This window comes from Phascolarctos cinereus, unplaced genomic scaffold (assembly GCF_003287225.1).
Source record: "Phascolarctos cinereus isolate Bilbo 61053 unplaced genomic scaffold, phaCin_HiC Scaffold_3;HRSCAF=262, whole genome shotgun sequence".
Taxonomy (NCBI): Eukaryota; Metazoa; Chordata; class Mammalia; order Diprotodontia; family Phascolarctidae; genus Phascolarctos; species Phascolarctos cinereus.
In genome coordinates this window covers 137,677,942-137,699,700 of record NW_027555736.1, presented here as the reverse complement: position 1 = coordinate 137,699,700, position 21,759 = coordinate 137,677,942, and the positions used below count along the sequence as shown (strand labels likewise).

Genomic DNA, 21,759 nt, shown 5'->3' with positions numbered 1-21,759 from the left:
GGGTCTTGAAAAAGTTTGCATTTTATTGTAAGCCCTGCCATTTAGTATGTTATGGCTATATGTTAAATTTTGAGAGTTTTTAAGTTCTTCATCTTTTAAATCTACAAAGTTAAATTTATCTTCAGGTAAAAGGTTAATTCTTCTTTTTAAAAAAAGTATTTGAGAAAGGTTCTCAGAAGCTAGAACAAAGAGCTATGGCTACCTCTGCTAACCAAATACCTTTTTCGGGCAACTAGAAGCAATATTGTCCCTTAGTAAAATTGTGACATTTGTTTTTGTTATTTTTCATCTTCCTTTTTATTCCTTTTCAACTTACCATTTACTTATCACCCATGTCCTCACCCTCCCCTCCTCTCCAAATCCTAACCCAAGTTTGGTGCCTTTGCTCCCCTACCACTGCCCCGATCCCTCCTATAAACTGCCAACATATTAGTGCCTTAATGTTACCTTTCCCTTAGATATTTGTATTTTAATAGAAGGCCACAGAAAATATATCTTGCTGAAGTCAAAAGAATCTCAAATGGCAGGATTTTAGGCACCAGAACTCTTGGTTGGGACACATATTTAGGGGAATGCTTTCCTAGAGCCTCTCACATTACACCACAGGTATAATCACCTATCCTTCCCATATGTGAGGCCGGCCTGACTCCTCACAAATGCATACTGAGGAGATTGGCCACTGGTTTCGTACAATGTGGCGACTCTTATGTGTGTGACTTCTTTTTTCTTTTTTTTTCTGTGTGTGACTTCAAGTAAGATTAGAAGCCTCCAATTTTTACAGGCATCATAATCTTTATAGTAATTGAGATTACTCAATGCTAATAACATCCAGACTAAAGCTTAGAAGGGCCACAGTATTTTCAGGGAAGGGATTTGGTCTTTGATCCAAAGTAGACCCATCTATTTTACCTTCAAAGAACCCTTAAAACTGTATTTCCAAGAGGGCACCCATACCATCAAGAGATCCTACTGCTCTATCTTCACTCAGAAGGCAATTATTAAATGCCTACTATATGCCAGGTACCAAGGCTAGATACTGTATATACAAATAAATATAAAAACAAAACCAATACTAGGCTTTAAGTAGTTTACTTTCTACTGGAAAGAAACAAAATATAAAATATATGCAAATAAACCCAAGGGGTAGGGTCTAACAATGGGGGAGAGACATTAGGAAAAGCCTCATACAGAAGCTGTCATACCATCTTGAATCCTAATGCAAACTAGTATGGGAGTTTACTGTGACTAACAGTTGGGTTGCTGCTGTTTTTATAAGCATTCAACTACTTTCAAATGAGGAGCTAATTAACTGTTCCAGTAGCTCCACATATAGGTTAAATGATGAGCATGTACTTCTGACTGATCTTATTTCAATGCTCAGAAGATAAAAGTACCAGCAGGTTATACCCAATTTCAGTAAGAAATCCAATGCCAAGGTTAAATTCAGAACTTGGGACTAAGAATTCCTGGTTCAATGTGTGAACTATGATACTGTACAATTGTTACTTTGCTTTAAACTCTCTCCTACTAAAGGGCAAAAGAAAAAAAATCAGTTGGCAAATGACCTATACAGAAAGAGCTTAGGTTTGGTAGTAACTTATAAAGCCTTTCTCCCATAAGGGTAGTAGATTACAGTGAAAGCATCACATTAAAAGCCCTTTATCCAGACTTCAAACTTCATCTTTCTCATGTTCTCTGGAATGTACCTTTGAACTTGGAAATAAATGAAAAAGACCCCTGAGCAACAAAATAACTGTCCCATAGCTCAAATACTAGAAGCAATGCTGTCATTTCCTCCATGGGAGAGACCTTTAGGCTCTCACTGAGAGCTTTCTGGACAGTTATGTAATGTATAATTCTACCCTGCTGGGTTTTCTCACTTTCTGAGCCCTTGGCAAATCAGTCCCAGCAAATGAGATGAGTGAGGGGACTGTTAGAGGCAGGCACACTGAGTGGCAAGAAATATCTGCAGACAGTCTAACATCAAGGAAGAAGCAGAAGACCAGATGGCTGTCTAGAAGCTTTTATCTAAGGGGGCAAGTGAGCCTCTTCTTACCTTCATACCTGAGCATATCAGGGTATAGTAATAATGCTCCTAATGTTGATCCTGAGCCTTTAAAGGAAGGTCGGGTTCTGTTTAGTATACTCAGAAGGGACAAGGCAATATAGAACAGATTCTAGAAAGATTTTAGTCCTAAGTGATAAAGTTGTGAGCATAGAATCATAGATTTTGAGCTAGAAGGTACCTTAGAGAGATTATCTAACTCCGCTTCACATGTAGCACCCTCCCTTTCTTGTGATACTTCTCCAACCTGCTCTCATACTTACAGGTTTGGTCCCCATGGATATAACTAACTGCTATTCCAATGTTCTAGGGGTAACTTTGAGGTGTTATATTTATCACACTCCTATCATCAACAATCAGCTAGAGACAATTAGCTTTTTAGCAAAAGCATTTACTAAGGTGTTATAGTGATAACAGTTGCTACAAAACACATCCCCCCCCAAAAAAAAGACAACTTAGCATATCTTTCCCAGTTATCCCTTCCACATCAAGATTTTTCCCATTGTGGTTTAGATATATCACGAGCTGGCATAAGAAATCAAATGGGAATTTGGGGAGAGTTTTGTGGAAGCCACAGATGAACCATGAAAACCAGCAGAGAACACATATAGCCTATGTCTAAATACTTAGACCAATTTTACAATAAGGTATTGTAAACACCCCACCAAAGAAAAAGAAACAATTCAGACTTCTTCTCTGGTACAAAGGAAGGGCCAAAAAATTTTGCACAGATCTTTCAGATTACAGAGGTACAATTTCCCTAACCCCCTCAAGGTAGAAGGGATAACTATATAAAGCCCACGGTGATAGCAAGTTTAAATTGAAAGTATGGTGGTAATGAGGCATACTTGTAAAAAATGCATGTGGCAAAAGAGTAACACAACTCTTGGTGACAGGTGGTTCCTTCTCCTAGTAGAGTATTAGCAAAATTTCCACTTAGGTATAACTCTTTGCTGTGATCTGAGGGCCCACATGTGCCTTTCTAGGGTCCATTGCTAGCACTTCTCTATACCTTGACAGAATGTGTCAAATTCTTTAAAGCTATGTATCCTCAATGGAACTCTCTCCTTCCAGTACAGCCTCTTCCATTGCCATTCACTCCTACCAATCCAATGAATGCTGCTGTTAGTTCTGGTGGACATTTCTCCTTGTCTTGCAGCCACAGACCTTCAAACCAACTGAATCTCACAAAGCTGTTGCCAGAACAATCCCATGTTATGTTATTCATTCACCTAAGATAAGGAAAGAAGAAACAGAAAGAGAAAGAGGCAGCCATTTGCTCAAAGCCATATGGCTGAGTAGGAAATATGCCAGTCCCTGTTTTCTCTGGTGGCTGCTCTGCCTCATTGACAACTATAGAGGGAAGAGACTGACAGAGGGCCAAGATCACCTCTTTTGTATATCCACTTAGTTCTGTCTCAGAAACCCCAGAGTTTTGACTTAGTATCCAATTAGAGAAATCACCATACAACATAAGCCAGTCCCTGAAGTTCCATTTGATGGACTAAAATGAGGTAGGCACTATCTAATTATGTTCTTTATACTTCATCAGATGAGTAAACTGAAGCCTAGAAAGGTTAAGGTGACTTGCTCAAGGAAACAGGTAATAAGTAGCAGAGATTGAATTTGAATTGCAGTTGTCTAACTCCAAATCAGTGTCCCTTCTACTATACAGTAGAGCTGGAAAGGGAAGGTTCTAGTTACCTAGAAATTTCCCTTATGTAGAAGAATTGAACAATTCAGTTCAAGCTGTTTATTGCAACTGTTTGATCTAGAGCATTTAAAATATTGGGGTTTGTTAAAGCAATGGGTTATTAACAATCAAAAGAATGAAAGAGGGAGTGAGGCTTGAGTACCATATAGGAAGAAGAAAAATAAGGATGCAGAAAGGGGAAAAAAGTACCCGGCTAATACTGTGATTGAAATGTCCTATGAATATGCCCCATGACACCCTTTCTTCCTTATACCATTTGTAATTTGTTTCATATTGTTCTAACTGGGCAGGAAAATAATGTGATAAATGGGACCCAAAGAAACTTAGGATTTCAGTGATTAGCCTATTCTGAAACAGATTTGGTTTAAGAAATAGCCTCTTGGTGTTCTAAGAAAATATGAAAGATCTGTTTTCTTTGAATGTTTTCTTCATTTTTAAGACTGCATTGATAGATTAGGGGAGCATGGAATAGTTTATCTGTCAGATCTATGGATAAGGGAAGAATTTGTTACCACATGAGATAGAGAGGGCATTACAGGATGTAGAATGAATAATTTTGATTATATTAAATTATAAAGGTTTTACACAAACAAAATGAATGCAGCCAAGATTAGAAGGAAAGCAGAAAACTGGGGGGAAATTTTTACATCAAATTTGTCTGATAAGGATATTATCTTTCAAATATATAGAGAACTGAGTCAAATTTATAATAATACTAGTCATTTCCCAGTTGATAAATGGTCAAAGAATATGACCAGGCAGTTTTCAGATGAAGAAATCAAAGCTATCTATAATCATACGATAAAATGCTATAATTAATTATTGATAAGAGAAAAGCAAATTGAAACAACTCCAAAGTATCACCTCACACCTATTCTATTGGCCAATATGACAGAAAAGGAAAATGACAAATGTTGGAGGGGATGTGGGAAAACTGGGACACTAATGCACTGTTGGTGGAGTTGTGAACTGATCCAGCCAATCTGGAGAATAATTTGAAACTATTCACAAAGAATTCTAGTATTATATGTACCCGTTGACCTAGCAATACCACTACTAAGTCTGTATCCCAAAGAGATTTTTAAAAATGAAAAGGACCTATATGTATAAAAATATTTATAGCAGCTCTTTTTGTGGTAGCTAAGAATTGGAAATTGAGGGGATGCCCATCAATTAGGGAATGGCTGAATAAGTTGTGGTTTTATGATTGTGATAGAATACTATTGTGCTATAAGAAATGATGAGTGGGAGACTTTCACAAAACCCTGGAAAGACTTACATGAACTGATGCAATGTGAAGAGAGCAAAACGTTGTATACAGTAACAGCAATACTGTACAATGATCAACTGAATGACTTAGCTATTCTCAGCAATACAAAGATCCAAGATAGTTCTGAAGAATCTATGAGATATATATATATATATATATCTCCACTTCCAGAGAAAGAACTGATGGAATCTGAATGCAGATCAAAGCATAATGATTTTTTTTAGTTTCTTTATTTTCCTTTTTTTAATCCTTTTTTTTGGTCTGTATTTTCTTTTACAACTGTATTTTGCATGATTGCACATGTATAACCTTTATCAAATTGCTTGTCTTCTCAATGAGGAGAGGGGAGAGAGGAAAGAAGAGAATTTTTAATTTAAAATCATAAAAAAAAATGAAGGTTAAAATTGTTTTTACATGCATTTGGGGGAAAAATATTAATTTTTATTTAAAAGATGACATTGATAGAGATATTTAGATCCCTGTATCCACTATAAACATGATCACTAATACTGTGCAGCTCAAATTTAAGAAATAAGTATGCAGTCTCCAAAACTTTATTACATGGTAGAGTTCACCTTTACCCCTGAAATAACAATATATCTGTTCCCAGAATTGAATAGGAGGAAGAATAGACTGGATTCACTTTGAGAAACTGAACAAATCTTTTAATGACTCTAAGCTTCTCACTGACACAAAGACCTATCCTTTTTAACCTGGAATTTTGTAATGATGTAAATCATAGAGTATTGTACTAAAATCTTAGAAAAATTTAAGTAGAAATCCACACAAAAGACTATGGAGAAAGTCTGCAACATATTACCAATGGGGAATATACAGAAACATCATAAAGGGTGTTATCAAAGAAATTTATGACAGATCTGCTAACAAAGAGGGCAACATGGAAGGTTCTATTTAAGCTAAGCGCTCTCTAAAATCACTGCAAGAACTATAAGAAAGAGCATCACAATGAAGCAAAAGATTAACAAATGAAAGATGTACTTTAGAAAATGTTGCAAGGAGCCTAGTCAAGGGCAAAGTCCAAGGCCATGGAACAAAGTGAAATTAATTAACCTACAACAGGCGGAACCTGTTGGAATCATTAGCTAACCACAGACTAAAGTAGAATTTTATTCCACTGTGTCCTGTGGAAATATCAGGAAGATGAGATCATCTTTGGAAATTTCTCTGTCATAGAATGCTGAATTAATTCCATTTTCTGCATGGAGTCTGTGTTGACAAAAAAAAAAGGGTATAGCTATCATTCCAGGATTTCAGGATTTGTATGGCAACAGGATAGGAAAATTTAGAGTGGAATGAGACTAGAAGTGGTGTGATAAAACCTGATGTTTTACTCAGATAGCAATGAAGGTGGGGGTGTCCAGATACCCTTAGATAATAAAGAGAGTAGTGATGTAGTGGACAAACAGAAATAGAAAGGTAAATTGCTGGCAAAAATTCAGTTCAATCCAACATACATATATTAGGCACCTCCTAGGTACTACACACAAGGTGGTCAGTCATGTGGGTAGTCCAAGTGGTTGGAAGCCTAGAAGACACCTAAGACAAGGATCAAAAAAACCAGTAGAAGATACTGAGAAGTCAGGTGCTGTAGACCTAGGCAGATGGTCTGGACAACAAGAAATCAGACTGCTGAGCTATGTGCTATGAGATGGGACACAAAAAATGAGTGAAATATAGTCTTCCCCCAAAGAATGTATAATCTGGTAAAAGAGAACAGGCAGAGATTATTAACCAGTTGTGAGGATCAAGAATGGATTCATTGAGGAAGTATCATTTAAGATGAAGCCTCAAAGATGGGTAGGGTATCAATCCTATTCCTTAATATTAGCATCAAAATAGAAACTAGTCTTTGCAAAGCATGGTATTTAAAACAAAGACAATCATATTGAAACTAGATTTAGAGGGCATTGTGGATATATTGCTTTGCACTACATTGTGCAATGTAATTTGTAAATTGCAAGAGTTCAACTAGAGTTGCATTGCAACTCTGTCTCTTAGTATTCTCCTTGGGCAGTACAGAATGTTTGTGTGAAATAGTGGAATAGTCATGGGATTTAAAACTGGAAGGGAATTTAGAGATAATCTAGTCCAACCCCTTCCTATTATAGACAAGACTCAAAGATGGTCAGTTAATTATCCAAAGTCATAAAACTAAAGCCAAGATTTAAATCCAATTTCTCTGACCCCAAATCCATTATTCTTTCAATTTGTGTTTTGTAGGAGAATTGGCTAAATAAAGGAGAATAGTAAGAGACAGAGTTGAAAAAAAAATAAACTGGGCTTGCAGTGATGAGGACCTTGAATGTTATATTAAACAATTTAGACTTAATTTGGTTGGCAATATAGAACTATTCAAGGTTTTTGAACAGGATAGTGCCAGCTAGATAGTGTAGTAAGATTGCACAGTGGTAAAAGGGCTTGGTCTAGTGTCAGGAAGACCTGAATTCAAATCTGCTTCAAACACTTACTAGCTGTATGCCTCTGGGCAACTCATTTCAGCTGTTTTCCTCGGTTTTCTCAATTATAAAGTGGGGAATAATAATAGCACCTACCTCCCAGATATATTGTGAGGATCAAATGAGATAATATTTGTAAAGTGCTTAGCTCTGTGCCTGGCACATAATAAGTATTGTATGAATATTAGCTATGATAATGGTGGTAGTGATGATGAAGATGAGAGCTGTGCTTTAGACAAAATGCTCTGACATAAATATATAGGATGAATTAGAGATTGGAAAAACCAGTTAGGCAACTATTGCAATCCACCTGGTATTGAGGGGTAGGGAAGTCTTGAGCTGGGGGGGGGTAGGGGAGTGGGATTGGGATTCCATGTGTTGGTGTGCATTGTTATAGTAAGTTTCAATATGATTGTCTTTGTTTTAAATACCATGCTTTGCAAAGACTAGTTTCTGTTTTGATGCTAATATTAAGGAATAGGATTGATACTCATCTGAGAGACTTACCATGTTCTAGCAGGAAGTTATAGCTTTAAAAAAAAATAGGTCTCCCTATCTTCCCCTGGCTGGAAGCACTGCAGCCATCCCAATAATCAGCTCAGAACTTTTAACCTGCTCCCTTTTTCCAATCTAGGCCACTTCACCTTTCCTTATGCAGACCTTCTTTTGGTGGGGAGTTTGTGTGGGGGTGGGGGGAGGAGGTCTTACCAGTTATCACAGGCACCAATTGGTCTTCAGCCCTCTTGCAACTTAGAACTCCTAAATTCAAGGAATCCAACCAGCTTCAAGCATCTCTAGCAGTTCAGGCCACCATAGGCAGCCATTTATAGCTTTTAGATGTGTTTGGAGATTCACCTTTGTCATATTGGAGTCTGTATAATAGTGGACTGCATATCTCCCATGGTGGTCTCACATATCTGAGATCCATTCCCTCCTCACCTCCACCTAATAGAATCCCTATCTTCCTTCAAAACAGAGCTTTTGGCCCACCTCCTACAAGAGACCTTTCCAGATCAGTTTAATGCTCTTCCCACCTTGATATTAGGTTATATTTACTCATTTGAGTACATAGTGCACCTCCCCCAATAGAATGGAAAGTTCCTAGAGGGTAAGAATTGTTTGGCCTGAGTGTTGGTATCTCCCTGGGTTAGTAAAATGCTTTATACATAGTAAGTGCTTAAGAAATATTTATCAAGTTGAATCATTCCATCTCTCTAGTTGATTAGAAAACTTGCTTTTGGAATGAAAGTTGATTATTTTAGTTCCCTTGTTCAGGTTTCACCAGTTTAACGAAGTTGGAAAAAGTCAATTTGACTACATTAGAGAATGAGTCTTTGTATTGGAAAAATTCAAGTGGAGCTGAATTACTGTAGACCCTTGCAGCAGCCCAGACTCTAGTTTCTCTGTCTCCTAGGAGATCCCCACAGGGGCTATTAGCAAAACAATAAGGGATTTAGTGTTTCCTGGTACCTTTAGATTTGATCCCATTGTTTACTTTGGAAAACATGTATTTTAACTGAGAAACAGATAGGGTTGAATGTGATGAATGACAGTAAGAAATGAATAGTTTTTGTTCTTCTAAGATTACTTCTTTCAAGTCAAACCAGGATATAATTATCTTACACAAATTAATTTAAGCCCAATTAATAATGCATACTAATGATTAATTTACTCCTAATTATAGCTGATATTTGTATAGGGCTTTGACATTTATAAAGTACTTTCCATACATTTTCTCATGTAATCTTCAAAACAACCCTGTGAACTATGTACATGCAAGTCACTGAAAAAAAATATTAAAAGATGGGATAGGGAACGAGAAAAAGGGAGAGACAGAGGTGTTTTTCCTAGACTTGACAATCTGTTTCAAACATGTTTATAACGATTTTTTTTCCCCACTTAAGGGCCTTTAATATTTTAGGGTCAATGACATTACGATTGACTATGTCTTCCCGGCCTCCCTAAATAAGTCTTCGATTAAAGAATTCTGAGGAGAGAGGCCATTTGTATGAGCAGCAAATTCTCTCATTATCAAAAATCAATTACTGCTTCTGTGCCCTAGGTCAGGAGTCCTTAACCTTCTTTGTGTCATGGTCCCCCTTTGACAGTCTAATAAAACCTATAGGCTCTTTCTTAGGAAAAAAGGCTATTTAAATACATAAAATACATGGAAACCAGTTACATTGAAATAGTCATTAAGAACCAATGCTCTATAGAACCAGGAAAACACTTTGTAAAGACAAACAACTTTGAAAGACTAAGGAACTCTGGCCATCACAATGACTAACCATAATTCTGAGGATTCATGATAAAACATGGTACCCACTTCCAGATAGAGAGGTGATAGGCTCAGAGTGAAGATTGTGACTTTGTGACTTTGGGGGTGGGTGAGGGAGAAGGGTCAAGGGTAATGCAGAATTTGTTCCATTTGACTATACATATTTGTAATGAGTTTGGTTTTTCTTGAATGGAGGTGGGATTTGGAAGGGAGATGATTCAAGCTGAAAATAAAAGATAAATTTTTTTTAAAAGATGCTGTAGATAGAGTTGGAAGAGACACAAGTCCCCTACTATTCCTTCTCCCCTCCCCCTACAACATTACCTTTTTTAAAAAAAAAAAGCATAAAAACTTGTGTTACACCATAGTAATGATTCCAGCCCAATGCCCTCAACCATCATCCTAAGAAGCAACCCCCATGGAGATGCAGCCTAGCTCCTGTAGGTACTATAGCCACAGCTACTGAAGACTCAGAAAAGAAAGTCCTAGCCTCCAAAGTCCTGGGCACTGTCACATACTGATATGATATTATCAGTGGAAATGACATTAAGGAAGAGGCACTAACATCTGCTCTGCTGCTGCACCCTGAGCACAATTTCTCTGAACCTCAGTTTCTTTATGTACAAAAACAGGAGAATATCTATCTTGGATTCCTATGGAGATCCAATAAGGTAATGTGTAGGAAGACCTGAAAGTGTAATGTTAATTCAGCCTATTCTTCCTATTTGGAGGCAGGAAACAAGACTTGAAAGTGTAATGTTAATTCAGCCTATTCTTCCTGTTTGGAGGCAGGAAACAAACATTTATGAAGTGCCTACTATGCACCAGGAGCCTTTCTAAGCACTTTACAAATAGTATTTCATTAAATCCTCACAACAACTCCAGGAGGTAGGTGCTATTATTATCCCCATTTTATCACTTAGGAAACTAAGTCAGACAGAGAAGAAGTGATTTGCCCAGGGCCTGCACCGCTGTTTCTGATGCCAGGGTTTGACCTTGGGACTTCTTGTATCATTTTGTTTTGTTTTGTTTTGTTTTTTAGAGGCAGTCGGGGTTAAGTAACTTGCCCAGAGTCACACTGTTAGTAAGTGTCTGAAGACAGATTTAAATTCAGGTCGTTCTTCCCGAGTCCAGGGCTGGTGCTGTATACACTGCACTACCTAGCTGTCCTTGAACTTGGGACTTCTAGAGTAGGCCCAGCACTTTTATCTATTGCACCACCTATTTTTTATTAATAAATTATTGGGTAAATTATTATAAATTAATACTTTAATAATTATGGTATTAAAGGAATAATTATTAAGACAGCATGGAGTAGTGGACAGAGAATCCGGGAAGAACTAGGTTCAAATTCTACTTCTCTATGACCCTGCCAAAGATCTTTAACTCCTCAAAGCTGCTCTAAGAATACAAGTTTTAAAGAAGGTACCATCCTGTACTACTGGAGGTTGTTTCATCACCTGGGAGTTCTGTGTACTGGGAGCACCAGTGATATCACAGGTCCAGTCACTACTACTATCCCTATCCCTCTTAGGAGTATTATGCTGTATTAGGTGCTGGGGATACAATACAGTTTACTTGAGTAGACTACACACACACACACACACACACACACACACACACACACACACACACACACACACACACACACGAGTTAAATAATAATGAAGTATTCTATATGCTAATGCCAAGTAAGTAGGACATAAAATGTGACCAGAGAAGTTGAGAGGAGGTGAAATTTCAGTGAAATCTTAGACAATCAGGGCAGGCTTGACAGAGGAGGTAAGGCATTATCTGGGTCTTAAAGGAAGGATAGGATTTTAGTAAGTGATGAGAAAGAGGAGCAAAGACCTTGGAAGGGCAAAGGAGAAGAGTAGAGGGGCTGGCAAGGAAGCAAGGATTTATGGAGTATGATCAGAAGACATGGGTGAATATGGCAGCAACCATAACCACAGCCAGAAGGAAATAAGAGTAAGAGAAAGTGGTAGGAAGACTTGGGAGAATCATGACTAGGAAGACATCTAGAAGAGAAAGAAGTTCATTTTCTTTTGAGAATACTACTGTCCTTCTAGTCTGCCAGGTTCATAACTTCAGATTCTTCCTCAACTCCTCATTTTTCCTAACTCCTAGCTTTTTATGTATATATCTTGTCTTTCCAAGTAGATGGTCTCTAGTGTGTCTGAGATCTTTGATATCATTCCCCACACTCTCCTCTTTTCCTATTGTCTCTGAGAAATTGTGTCCTTTCTTGTCAGGTAAACCCTATCTTCTTTAGAAGATTATCCCACATGTCTTTCCAGTCTCCAGATCTCTCCCTACCTACTGGCTCATAATGTACTACCTTAAGATATGTCCACATTTTCCCCGTTAAAACAACAACACCTTCACTAGATCCTAGCATCCCCTTAAGCATTTGTTCTCTCTCTCTCTCTCTCATTCTCTCTCTCTCTCTCTCTCTCTCTCTCTCTCTCTCTCTCTCTCTCTCTCTCTCTCTCTCCTCTTTTTCAGGCAAGGTCCAAGAAAAAGCTGTGTACACCTATTGCCTCCACTTCCTGCTGCCTCCCTCTTTATCCAAAGGCATATCTTCATGCAAAGCCATTCTGGCTTCTGTCCTCATCGTTCAACAGAAAATGCTATTTCAAAAGTCACTAATGATCTCTTAATCACCATATCCATCTTTGATGCACTGGACTCTTTTAATCCCTTTCCTCCTACTGGGAATTCTTTTCTCTCTGTTTTGTTTTGGTTTTTCTGTAGGACCAGTGTCTCCTGGTTCTCCTCCTACCTTTCTGATTTGTCCTTAGACTATTTTGCGGGTGCATCACAGAAATCACCTCTTATGAAAGTGTGTGTTCTCCATGGCTCTGTCCTATGTCCTCTTCACTTTTCTTTCTACACATTCTCAATGATCACATCATCTCCCATGGGTTTAATTATCATCTTTATGCAAATGATTCACAGATCTATATATCCAGCAAGTCTCTTTCCCGAACACCATCAACAACTGTATAATATACATTTCAAACTAGATATACTGGAGATAACTTAAATTCAGTTATGTAAAACAAAATTAATTTTCTTTTCCCCTTAACCCACCCTTCTACCAAATTTCCCCATTTCTTTCAACAGTGCCACCATTTTTCCAGTGTTCTACCTTGATAATCCATGAAAATCCAATGTTATCCCCAATTCCTCTTGCTCTCTCATCTCACATATCCAATTAGTTGCCAAATCTTACCATTTCTACCTCAATTACTTCGCCATCACATAATGACAACTTTTGTTTACATATGGCTACCAGCTTAGTTCAGGTCTTCATCACTTCTTGCCTAGACTATTGCAATAGCTTCCTCATTGTTCCCCTGCTTTGAGTCTTTCCCCACTCCAGTCCATCCTGCCTACAGCTTCTGTGAAGATCTGACCATGGTACTGCCCTACTCAGTAAACTCCAGTGGTTTCCTATTCCTTTTAGAATCAAATGTAAACTGCTCTTTTAAAGCCCCAACCTAGCATTCTAGCTTCACTATATTTTATTCATTTTCCAAGACTCTACAATCCAACCCAACTGGCCTTCTCTCTGATCCTCACACATGTCATTCTGTCTCCCATCTTTATGCCTTTGTTCTGGCCAAAGACCACCATTGTTATGATGCCATCTGTCCTTATCCTAGAATCCTTATATTCCTTCAGGATTCAGCTCAGATGGTACCCCCAAGGTATGGTGTTTTTTCCTTCATAGATTATATTATATTGACTTGTCTTTGCATATTATGCCCTCAAGTAAAATATAAGCACTTTGTGAGCATGAACTATTTTTCTCTTTGTCTTTCTATCCCTAGCCTAGTACAAAGCCTTGCACATAAGGGCTTATGAGATACTTACTGAATTGAATCATATAAGACTTGCCTACCAGGATGGCAAGGAATGCTACAGAATTAACTGATTGGAGAGGCCTTTACAAGCCAATTTCTTCTGCCTAATGCACTGGACATAATGAGCAGTGGACAAGGGACGATGTTGAGGAATGTGTTGATCAGTTATTGTGGAACATACTCAGTTTTGAAAAGTGACCTAATTGTCTACAAATTGGATTTAGAATTGGAAAAGGTTTATGTAGAGAAGTTCTTGCTGACACCTAAGTACCTGGTTATCAGACTGATGCAAGCTTTGATTTTCTCTCAGCATCAAGTAACTTAATGAATGTTTTTGAAGCATTTAATGTCCACATTTAATAACATTGTCAGTTGGATTAAAAAGGTGAAAAGCTTCACAATTATAAAGTGATACAGATGAATCAGGATTTTTCAATATTTATCCTGTGCATAACTTGTTTGTACCTATTTGTTTCCTTATTTTCTCCCTCACTAGACTGTAACCTTCTTGAGACCAAGGACTATCTTTTGTCTCTTTTTGTATCCCCAGTGCTTAGCAAAGTGTCTGGCATGTAGTAGGGGCTTAGTAAATGTTTATTGACTAGTGAACTGAGCTGTGATTCAAAAGAATGATTGGGAAGCTTCAAAAACTAATTGGTAGTTTTCATGGAGAACAACATAGAATCCAGGTCTGTAGAGCTGAATGCTTATTGCGTGGCTGACGATATAGAGTGTAAATGTGTGCTTAGATTGAATTCTACTGCTCTTCCAAAGATCTAAGTTTAGCTCCTGAGTAAAATGTAATTAAAATAATAATGATAATACCTTGTGTTCACACACTGTATGATATATAATACTACACACACATAATGTCCTTTTAAAATCTTTACTCCCCCCCCTGCAAAAAAAAAAACTGGTTGAACACTTTAATTCTGCTTTTGTTTGCCCAAAGGATGCTGATTTAGTTTTCTAATCTTCATGAATTGAAAGAATTTATTATAGCTTTATTCACTGAGAGTACCAAAATGTGCTCAAAATCAAAATAATACAATTTCAGCTGTTATGATTAATTGTATTGAGCATGCATCAAAAATAGACTGATAAAAATAAGTTGTACAGATGTTGTTTTGCACTTTTAAGACTTTGTTTTTCCATATTCACTAATTCAGTTAATACATAATTAGTCAAAATAATTAATAGATGTGATTCATACTGAAGCAGGAAAAGATAGAATTTTATTTGATCCATGAAATTAGAGTTAAAATTTTATTGGCCATTTTCAAAAACACTACAATTTTAGGATTCAGTCAAGTTGTATATAATATTTCCCTCCTTTTGCTAGAGGTTAAGTAGACTATACACACTAAGCTTAAGATAAACACATTTTGATTGACTTAGTACCCTTTCACACACAAACTCAGTAGTGAATAAATGATTGTGAGAGAATTTGGTAAATGATTGAGAGAATTTGATCCAAGACTGAGAGAGAATTTGGCCAGTGACTGAGAGATAATACAGTAAATGACTAAGAGAATTTGGTAAATGAGTAAGAAGGAATTTGAGATTACTACAGTACAGTGTCCAGTGAAGGATAACCAGGAGATTGAAGGACCTCAAGTTCATGGCTAATCTAAAGATCAATTTGAAGGAATTGGGGGATGTTTAGTCTACAAAAGAGAAGACTGGGTTGGGATAGTATTTGTTTCCTTCTTCACATACATCAAGTATTATTCCTTAGAAGAAGGGGCAGAGCTAACATAAAATGGCAAATTTAGTTTTTATAAAAGGGGGGAAAACCTTCCCAACAATTACAACTATCCCAACGTGAAATACATTACCTCTGGAGTGAGGTCCCCTTCATCTGAGTTCTTCAGCGAAGGTCGGATGATTACTTGTGATTCAATACTTTATGTAGGAGATTCCTCTCCAAATCTGAGTTAGACTAGACAGAGTATAGACCTCTTCCAATTCATATTCTGAGATACTTTCTTCCATTCTTTAAAAAAAATTCTTTAATTTTCCCATCAAAAAATATCACATGCTTGTCTCTTTCTTCCCTCTGAATTTCACAAAGGTAGTATGAACATTGACCAAAGAATTTGGTTTTTGTTTTTCAGACTACCGCATAATTATACCATAGTACAATGATGCATTGTGCTATGGGATATACTATATGGGATATAGATATACTGTATGTAAAACTGTTCAGTTTGGGGCTTTGATTCTGATTCTAATTCCCAACCAAGTATATTGCCCAAGTACCTCCTTTTTTGCCTCCAGGAAATCAGAAATAGGTTTTTGTAAATTGTATTATAGCTACTTTTGCATATGTATTTTCTCCTCTTCATCATTTTAACCTCCGTAAAAGGTGAGATTGCATTTTACTCATCTTTTTATCCCCTATGGTTCCTAGTAGGTGTTCATTATTTTGAATGAAAAAATATGATTAAATATGTTGGTCACATTATGAACTTAGGTATTCTCTAATGTAGATGACAACAGGCAATGTAACTATTGTCCTTCTTTGTAGGCAAAAACTGGGACTTGACCGCAGCTCTGAGTGACTATGAGCAACTTCGACAGGTTCATACGGCCAACCTACCACAGGTGTTCAATGAAGGAAAATACTACAAGCAGCCAGAGAGAGAGCCAGCCCAACAGGTGAACAAAATTGAACGACCCTGCCTTCAGAGACAGGATGACATTGCCCAAGGTAAATAACTATAACTAGACCAAATTTATGAAATAAAGGTGAGATTACTAACTCTGCATTATTCAAATGAATGTGAGACAAGGACAGAATGATGACCAAACTATAAAGCCCACTCTCTATCTACTCATGCACACACACACGTATGCATACACACACCCTTCATCAAGTCAGTAAGTGAACAGATTGATTGAAGTATTAGCCTTATTATTTCTACTATTTTTCTACTAGCTGAGAATGCTAAGTTTGATCTAGTTGAAAGGCTGCAGAAGATAGTAAGGCACAGGGACAAAATCCACAAGCTATGGGGCAACTAGATGGCACAGTGGATAGAGTGCCGGCCCTGGAGTCAGGAGAACCTGAGTTCAAATCTGGCCTCAGATACGTAACACTCATTAGCTGTGTGACTCTGGGCAAGTCACTTAACCCCAATTGCTCTCGCCAAAAAAAAAAAAATCCACAAGATAGTGAAGAAAATCACGAGTATTATTCATTGAAACAAGAGCAAAACTCTCAAATTAAATAATCTTGGAGCAGAAGAGACTTTTTATTAGTTGGTAGAACATTCATTAATCATTTTTATGTATCAGACACTGTGCTAAGTGTTAGGAATACAAATACAAGAAAACAAGGTAGTCGCTGCCCAAAAGGAGCTTATATTCTAAAGAAAGGAGATTATAGAAAAGGGAGCTATGAAGCAGGGCATGAGGGTAGCAGGCTGTTGAAATGACATGGAGGTCTAGGCAAGATAAGTCGAGGGCTCACCTATTAAAGCTCAGTAAACTGGGAGCAGCATTCAGGAAGCCAGAGTTCAGACAAAATGCTGTGGAAATATCTGGGAAGTGATCAGTACATGGAGTTTATTCATTCAATCCTCATTCTATTCACTTATTCATGAAGAAACAGATCCAGAGTAGTTTTGACATATACATTGTCACATAGATAGTTAATGTCAAAGACAAGTGTGTAACCCAGGTCAGTGTGTTTCGTTCATTTCTGCAGTTTAGAATACATTCCTCCACCCCCAACCCCAAGCACTACCATCTGGTTTTTACTCAAGACAAGAGTAACCTTAACCACATGTGTCACCTCATAAAAGATCTCCTTGAAGGACCTTTAACATTGGGCTTTTCACTACCAGATCACCCTTAAGTAACAAGAGACCCCAGTATGCCTGGTTTTCAGACATGGAGAATGTGGCAAATCAGGGCTGCTATATATTTAATACAATGCTGTTTTACATTTTGAAATCATAGTACACCTTACAATCTCAGGTATTTCCTATCCTGATAAATATAGTAATTATCAGCCACCATCTGATTTTTTAAAGAAGATATTACACGAAGAAGATGTTGTATTCTGCCCTGGCTATAGCTGTATTTATCAAGCCTGGGTAATAATCCCATCTGTTTTTAATAGAATTCAAATTTTAGGGTTTTTAAATTGGATGTTGAAGTGCCACATAATTGGATTCTTATTTAGTCTCTCTGTTATGAAATCCTGGTGCCCAAAATGTCAACTAAGTCTTAGGGTAGCGAGAGCTGTTGGGAGATGCAAATGTAGTCTTGACATTTGTTTTTGTCAGTCTTAAAGATGTTTTGTACTTCCTAGCACCAGGAACTTTGTAATTTTCAAGTGAGGGTGATACTGGAGGTGGCAGGCCCCTTTGGAATAACTTTTGTCATTATGATTTCCTATTCCAAATTTTACTCACACTCCAGAGTGGGGAAAAAAGACAACCTTGGCTTTGGGGTGTGTGTGAGAGAGAGAGAGAGAGACAGACAGACAGACAAAGACAGAGTGATAGAGACAGAAAGATACAGAGACAGACACAGAGAGAAAGACAGATAAAAGGGTTGGGGAGGAAAAGGAAGAGGAAGAGGAAGAGGAGGAAGAGGAGGAGGAAGAAGAAGAAAAAGAAGGAGTATATATGATTATTTGTATTAGAAACAGCTGTTTCCCATTAGATGGTCTTTTAACACTTGGAAGCTATTTTTTACATCAAAGAGGCTGCCTCTTTCAGACTGTTAATATTTAACATTTAGTAATATTTAATAACATCATGTGACATACCTCACACCATCCACAAATACATATTGACTGATGGTCCAAATGTGAGTCTAGATCAGAGAGCTTGGATGGATGAATGAACTCAACACAGTTCATCTCCCCAGCTTTGGGAAGGGAAAAAAATCTCCAATTATATGTCTTGTTGATGGTAAGTCAATTATATCATCTTTACATGGCCCCTAGGACTGTGTGTTCATTCAACATGACTTAAAAGGTAGGCAATTTCTTTTCTCAAATTGTAAGCAATACCCTTATAACCCACATTTCATAATATTATCAGTTTCATCAGAGCTTAGGGTTGATGGAGCCTTGCCCCAAGATGCTAACATCCACTATGGGGTACCTCTTCCCAGGACATGCACTCTCTCTCTCTCTCTCTCTCTCTCTCTCTCTCTCTCTCTCTCTCTCTCTCTCTCTCTCTCTCTCTCCCCACACCACACACCCACACCCACACAGACACACCTATCATCATTACATCCCACTTTCAATTTTCTCCAGTCCACATTTCATCTGGAGGAGCTGCCCAATCCTCTTCCCCCAAACTTTGGGGGGCAGGGGGCAGGACTTCTCCCTTTCCCAGCATGAGTGTACCCATGGTAAACCTGCTCTTCATGGCCATACCTCCCTACCCCGACCCTACCCCATTTTTATGCCAGGTTACATAATCATAGTTGGGCCTTTAGGTTTCAGCAGTAGAAGGAATTTTAGAAATCATCATCTGTCTAGTCTCCTCATTTTACGGAGGAGTTAAGTGAAGCCCAAGAGAAGGAATTAACTCAGGTTTGTACAGGTAGTTAATAACTAGTTAGAATTTAAACACAAGTACTCTGAAACCAAGATTCTTCTTTCTACTTTTTTCTACTATAGTAGCACTTGTAATCACAATATTCCTTTTTTCTAGTCTATAAATGGCCAGAGGTCAGAACTTTTTTTCTCTATAAAACTAATGGTTAGGTTAACATGCAGGACATGAGATCATTGAGAGCATAGATTTAAAACTAAAAAGAACTTCAATGGCTAGCAAATCCAACCCCTTCATTTAACAAGGGAAGAATCTGAGTCCTGGAGAAGTTAAGTGACATGTCCAAGGTCACCAAATTAAAAAGTGACACAAGGGGTAAGCTAGAGTGCAATTCTGATTCTAGTTCCTGGAATCTCTGTCATTTTTTGTGGAACTTGACTAGACCTGTCTTTTCTTTTCTTTTCTTTCTTTCTTTCTTTTTTTTTTTTTTTGCTCTTTCTGGTATCATGGTTGTGTTCATGTCCTTGCCCCAACTCTATCCCATTCAATTGTGAACTGCTAAAGAGAAGGTCTTTGTGACATTTGTCTTTGTATCCCCAGAATCTAGTAGACTTTGTCACACATAATAAGTACCTAATAAATGTGAATTCAATGGTACTTACTCCACAGACAACATGTAATTGACTTCCTATTCATGAAAACATAATATGAAACTCATCAGGAATGTGAAGATGATATTTAAAAGTATATGTGCTTTTTGTTTAGATTAAAATATATCAATGTTGAAATATGATTTTCTGGAAATTCCTATCTCTCTCAAATTCCAAGATGAGAAATATCTGAAAACCAGGTTTGGTGTAGATTGTTGCATGATCTCCTGCCAATTTTTAAGCCCCATCTTTAGAATACGTTTGACCAAAAATAAATTAACACCATTTATGTCTATTGCTTCCTTTAAAAAATAAAAGAAAACAGAGAAAGACAAAAAGATGAAGAGGGAAGAGAGAAAGAGAGAGGGAAAAGAGAGAAAGAGGGAAAATGAGAGGAGAGAGAATGAGAAAGAAAGGGGGGAGAGTCAAAAAGAAAAAAGGAGAGAGAGGAGAGAGAGACTCCTTTTCTAAATGACATCTCAATCTTTTATAGTATATCTTTATGGTATGCAGATGAGTGGGGGGATTGAGGTGGATGGGGGAATAGCTCAAGTAGGAAAACCTCTTGTTAACAAGTAACCTAATTTGAAACAGATGTTGTAGGACCATTAGGTCCCAAGTGTACTATTTTATGAGTTTGTCATGGAGTTTTGAACAATACTAATAATGAATCTGTGATAATTTCATTTGGATAAATTCTAAAAAGAATGTTTGTCTTGTTAAAAAGAAATTGACTGTGTAATTTCAGCCTAGACCAGGAAGGAAATGTGTATTTAAATGTGCTATATTTCATAATCCTCACATTATAATAGTTGATTACTAAACATGAGTGTTTTGAGCCTTTAAAAATGTTTATATCAATCAAATATTTCTTGAGCATCTACTATCTGCAAGGCATGTGGTTAGGTGTTCTAGATCTCTTCTTTTCTCAGCCCTTCAATAGGTCCCTTCCTCTCCACTCATCTAGTCATCACCCTAATTCAGATCCTTATCACTTCTTTTTTCTTAATAGCATTTTTCCCAATTACATGTCAAGACATTTTTTAACATTTATTTTTTAGAAAATTTATTTTGTATTTTCCCTCAATCACATGTTTTCCCAAAAAATAATTTTTAGCATTCATTTTTAAAACTTTGAGTTCCAAATTCTCTCTCTTCCCTCTCCCCCATATTGAGAAGGCAAGCTATTCTATGTAGGTTATACATGTGTAGTCATGCAAAACAAATTTCCATATTAATCATGTTGTCAAAGAAAACATAGACAAAAAAATCCTCAAGAAAAATAAAGTAAAAAAAATTGAAACATCATCAGTTTGTTGTCTGGGGATGGGTAGCATTTTTCATCATAAATCCTTCAGAGTTGTCTTGGATCATTGTACTGCTGAGAATAACTAAGTCATTCATAGATGATCATCTTACAATATTTTGTTTGTTTGTTTTTTGCTAAGCAATGAGGTTAAGGGACCTTACATAACTAGTAAGTGTCAAGTGTCTGGTCTGAGACCAGATTTGAACTCAGGTCCTCCTGACTCCAGGGATGGTGCTCTATCCACTGCACCACCTAGCTGCCCCCATCTTACAATATTGCTATTACTTTGTACACAGTACATTTCACTTTGCGTCAGTTCATGTGAGTCTTTCCAGGTTTTTCTGAGAGCATCCTGTTTATCATTTCTTGTACAACAATAGTATTCCATCACAATCACATAGCACATTTTGTTCTGCTATTCCCCAGTTGATGGGTATCCTCCCATTTTCCAACTTTTTGCCACTAGAAAAGAGCCACTATAAATATTTTTGTTTTTATCTCTTTTTAAATACAGACCTAATGGTGGCACTGCTAGGTCAAAGGGTCAAAGGGTCAAAGGATACATATGGTTTTATAGCCCTTTGGGCATAGTTCCAAATTGC

At 37.3% G+C, this 21,759-nt stretch overlaps 1 protein-coding gene across 4 annotated transcripts in view; it reads left to right on the top strand.

The window, feature by feature from the left end:
- OTUD7A (OTU deubiquitinase 7A) overlaps window positions 1-21,759 on the top strand; it is a 412,217-nt gene that overhangs the window by 284,434 nt on the left and 106,024 nt on the right. For all 4 annotated transcript variants that reach the window (XM_020968629.2, XM_020968633.2, XM_020968631.2 and 1 more), the window contains one exon: window positions 16,207-16,389. In XM_020968629.2, coding sequence (XP_020824288.1) covers window positions 16,207-16,389 — 183 coding nt within the window. The remainder of the gene's footprint in view (window positions 1-16,206; window positions 16,390-21,759) is intronic.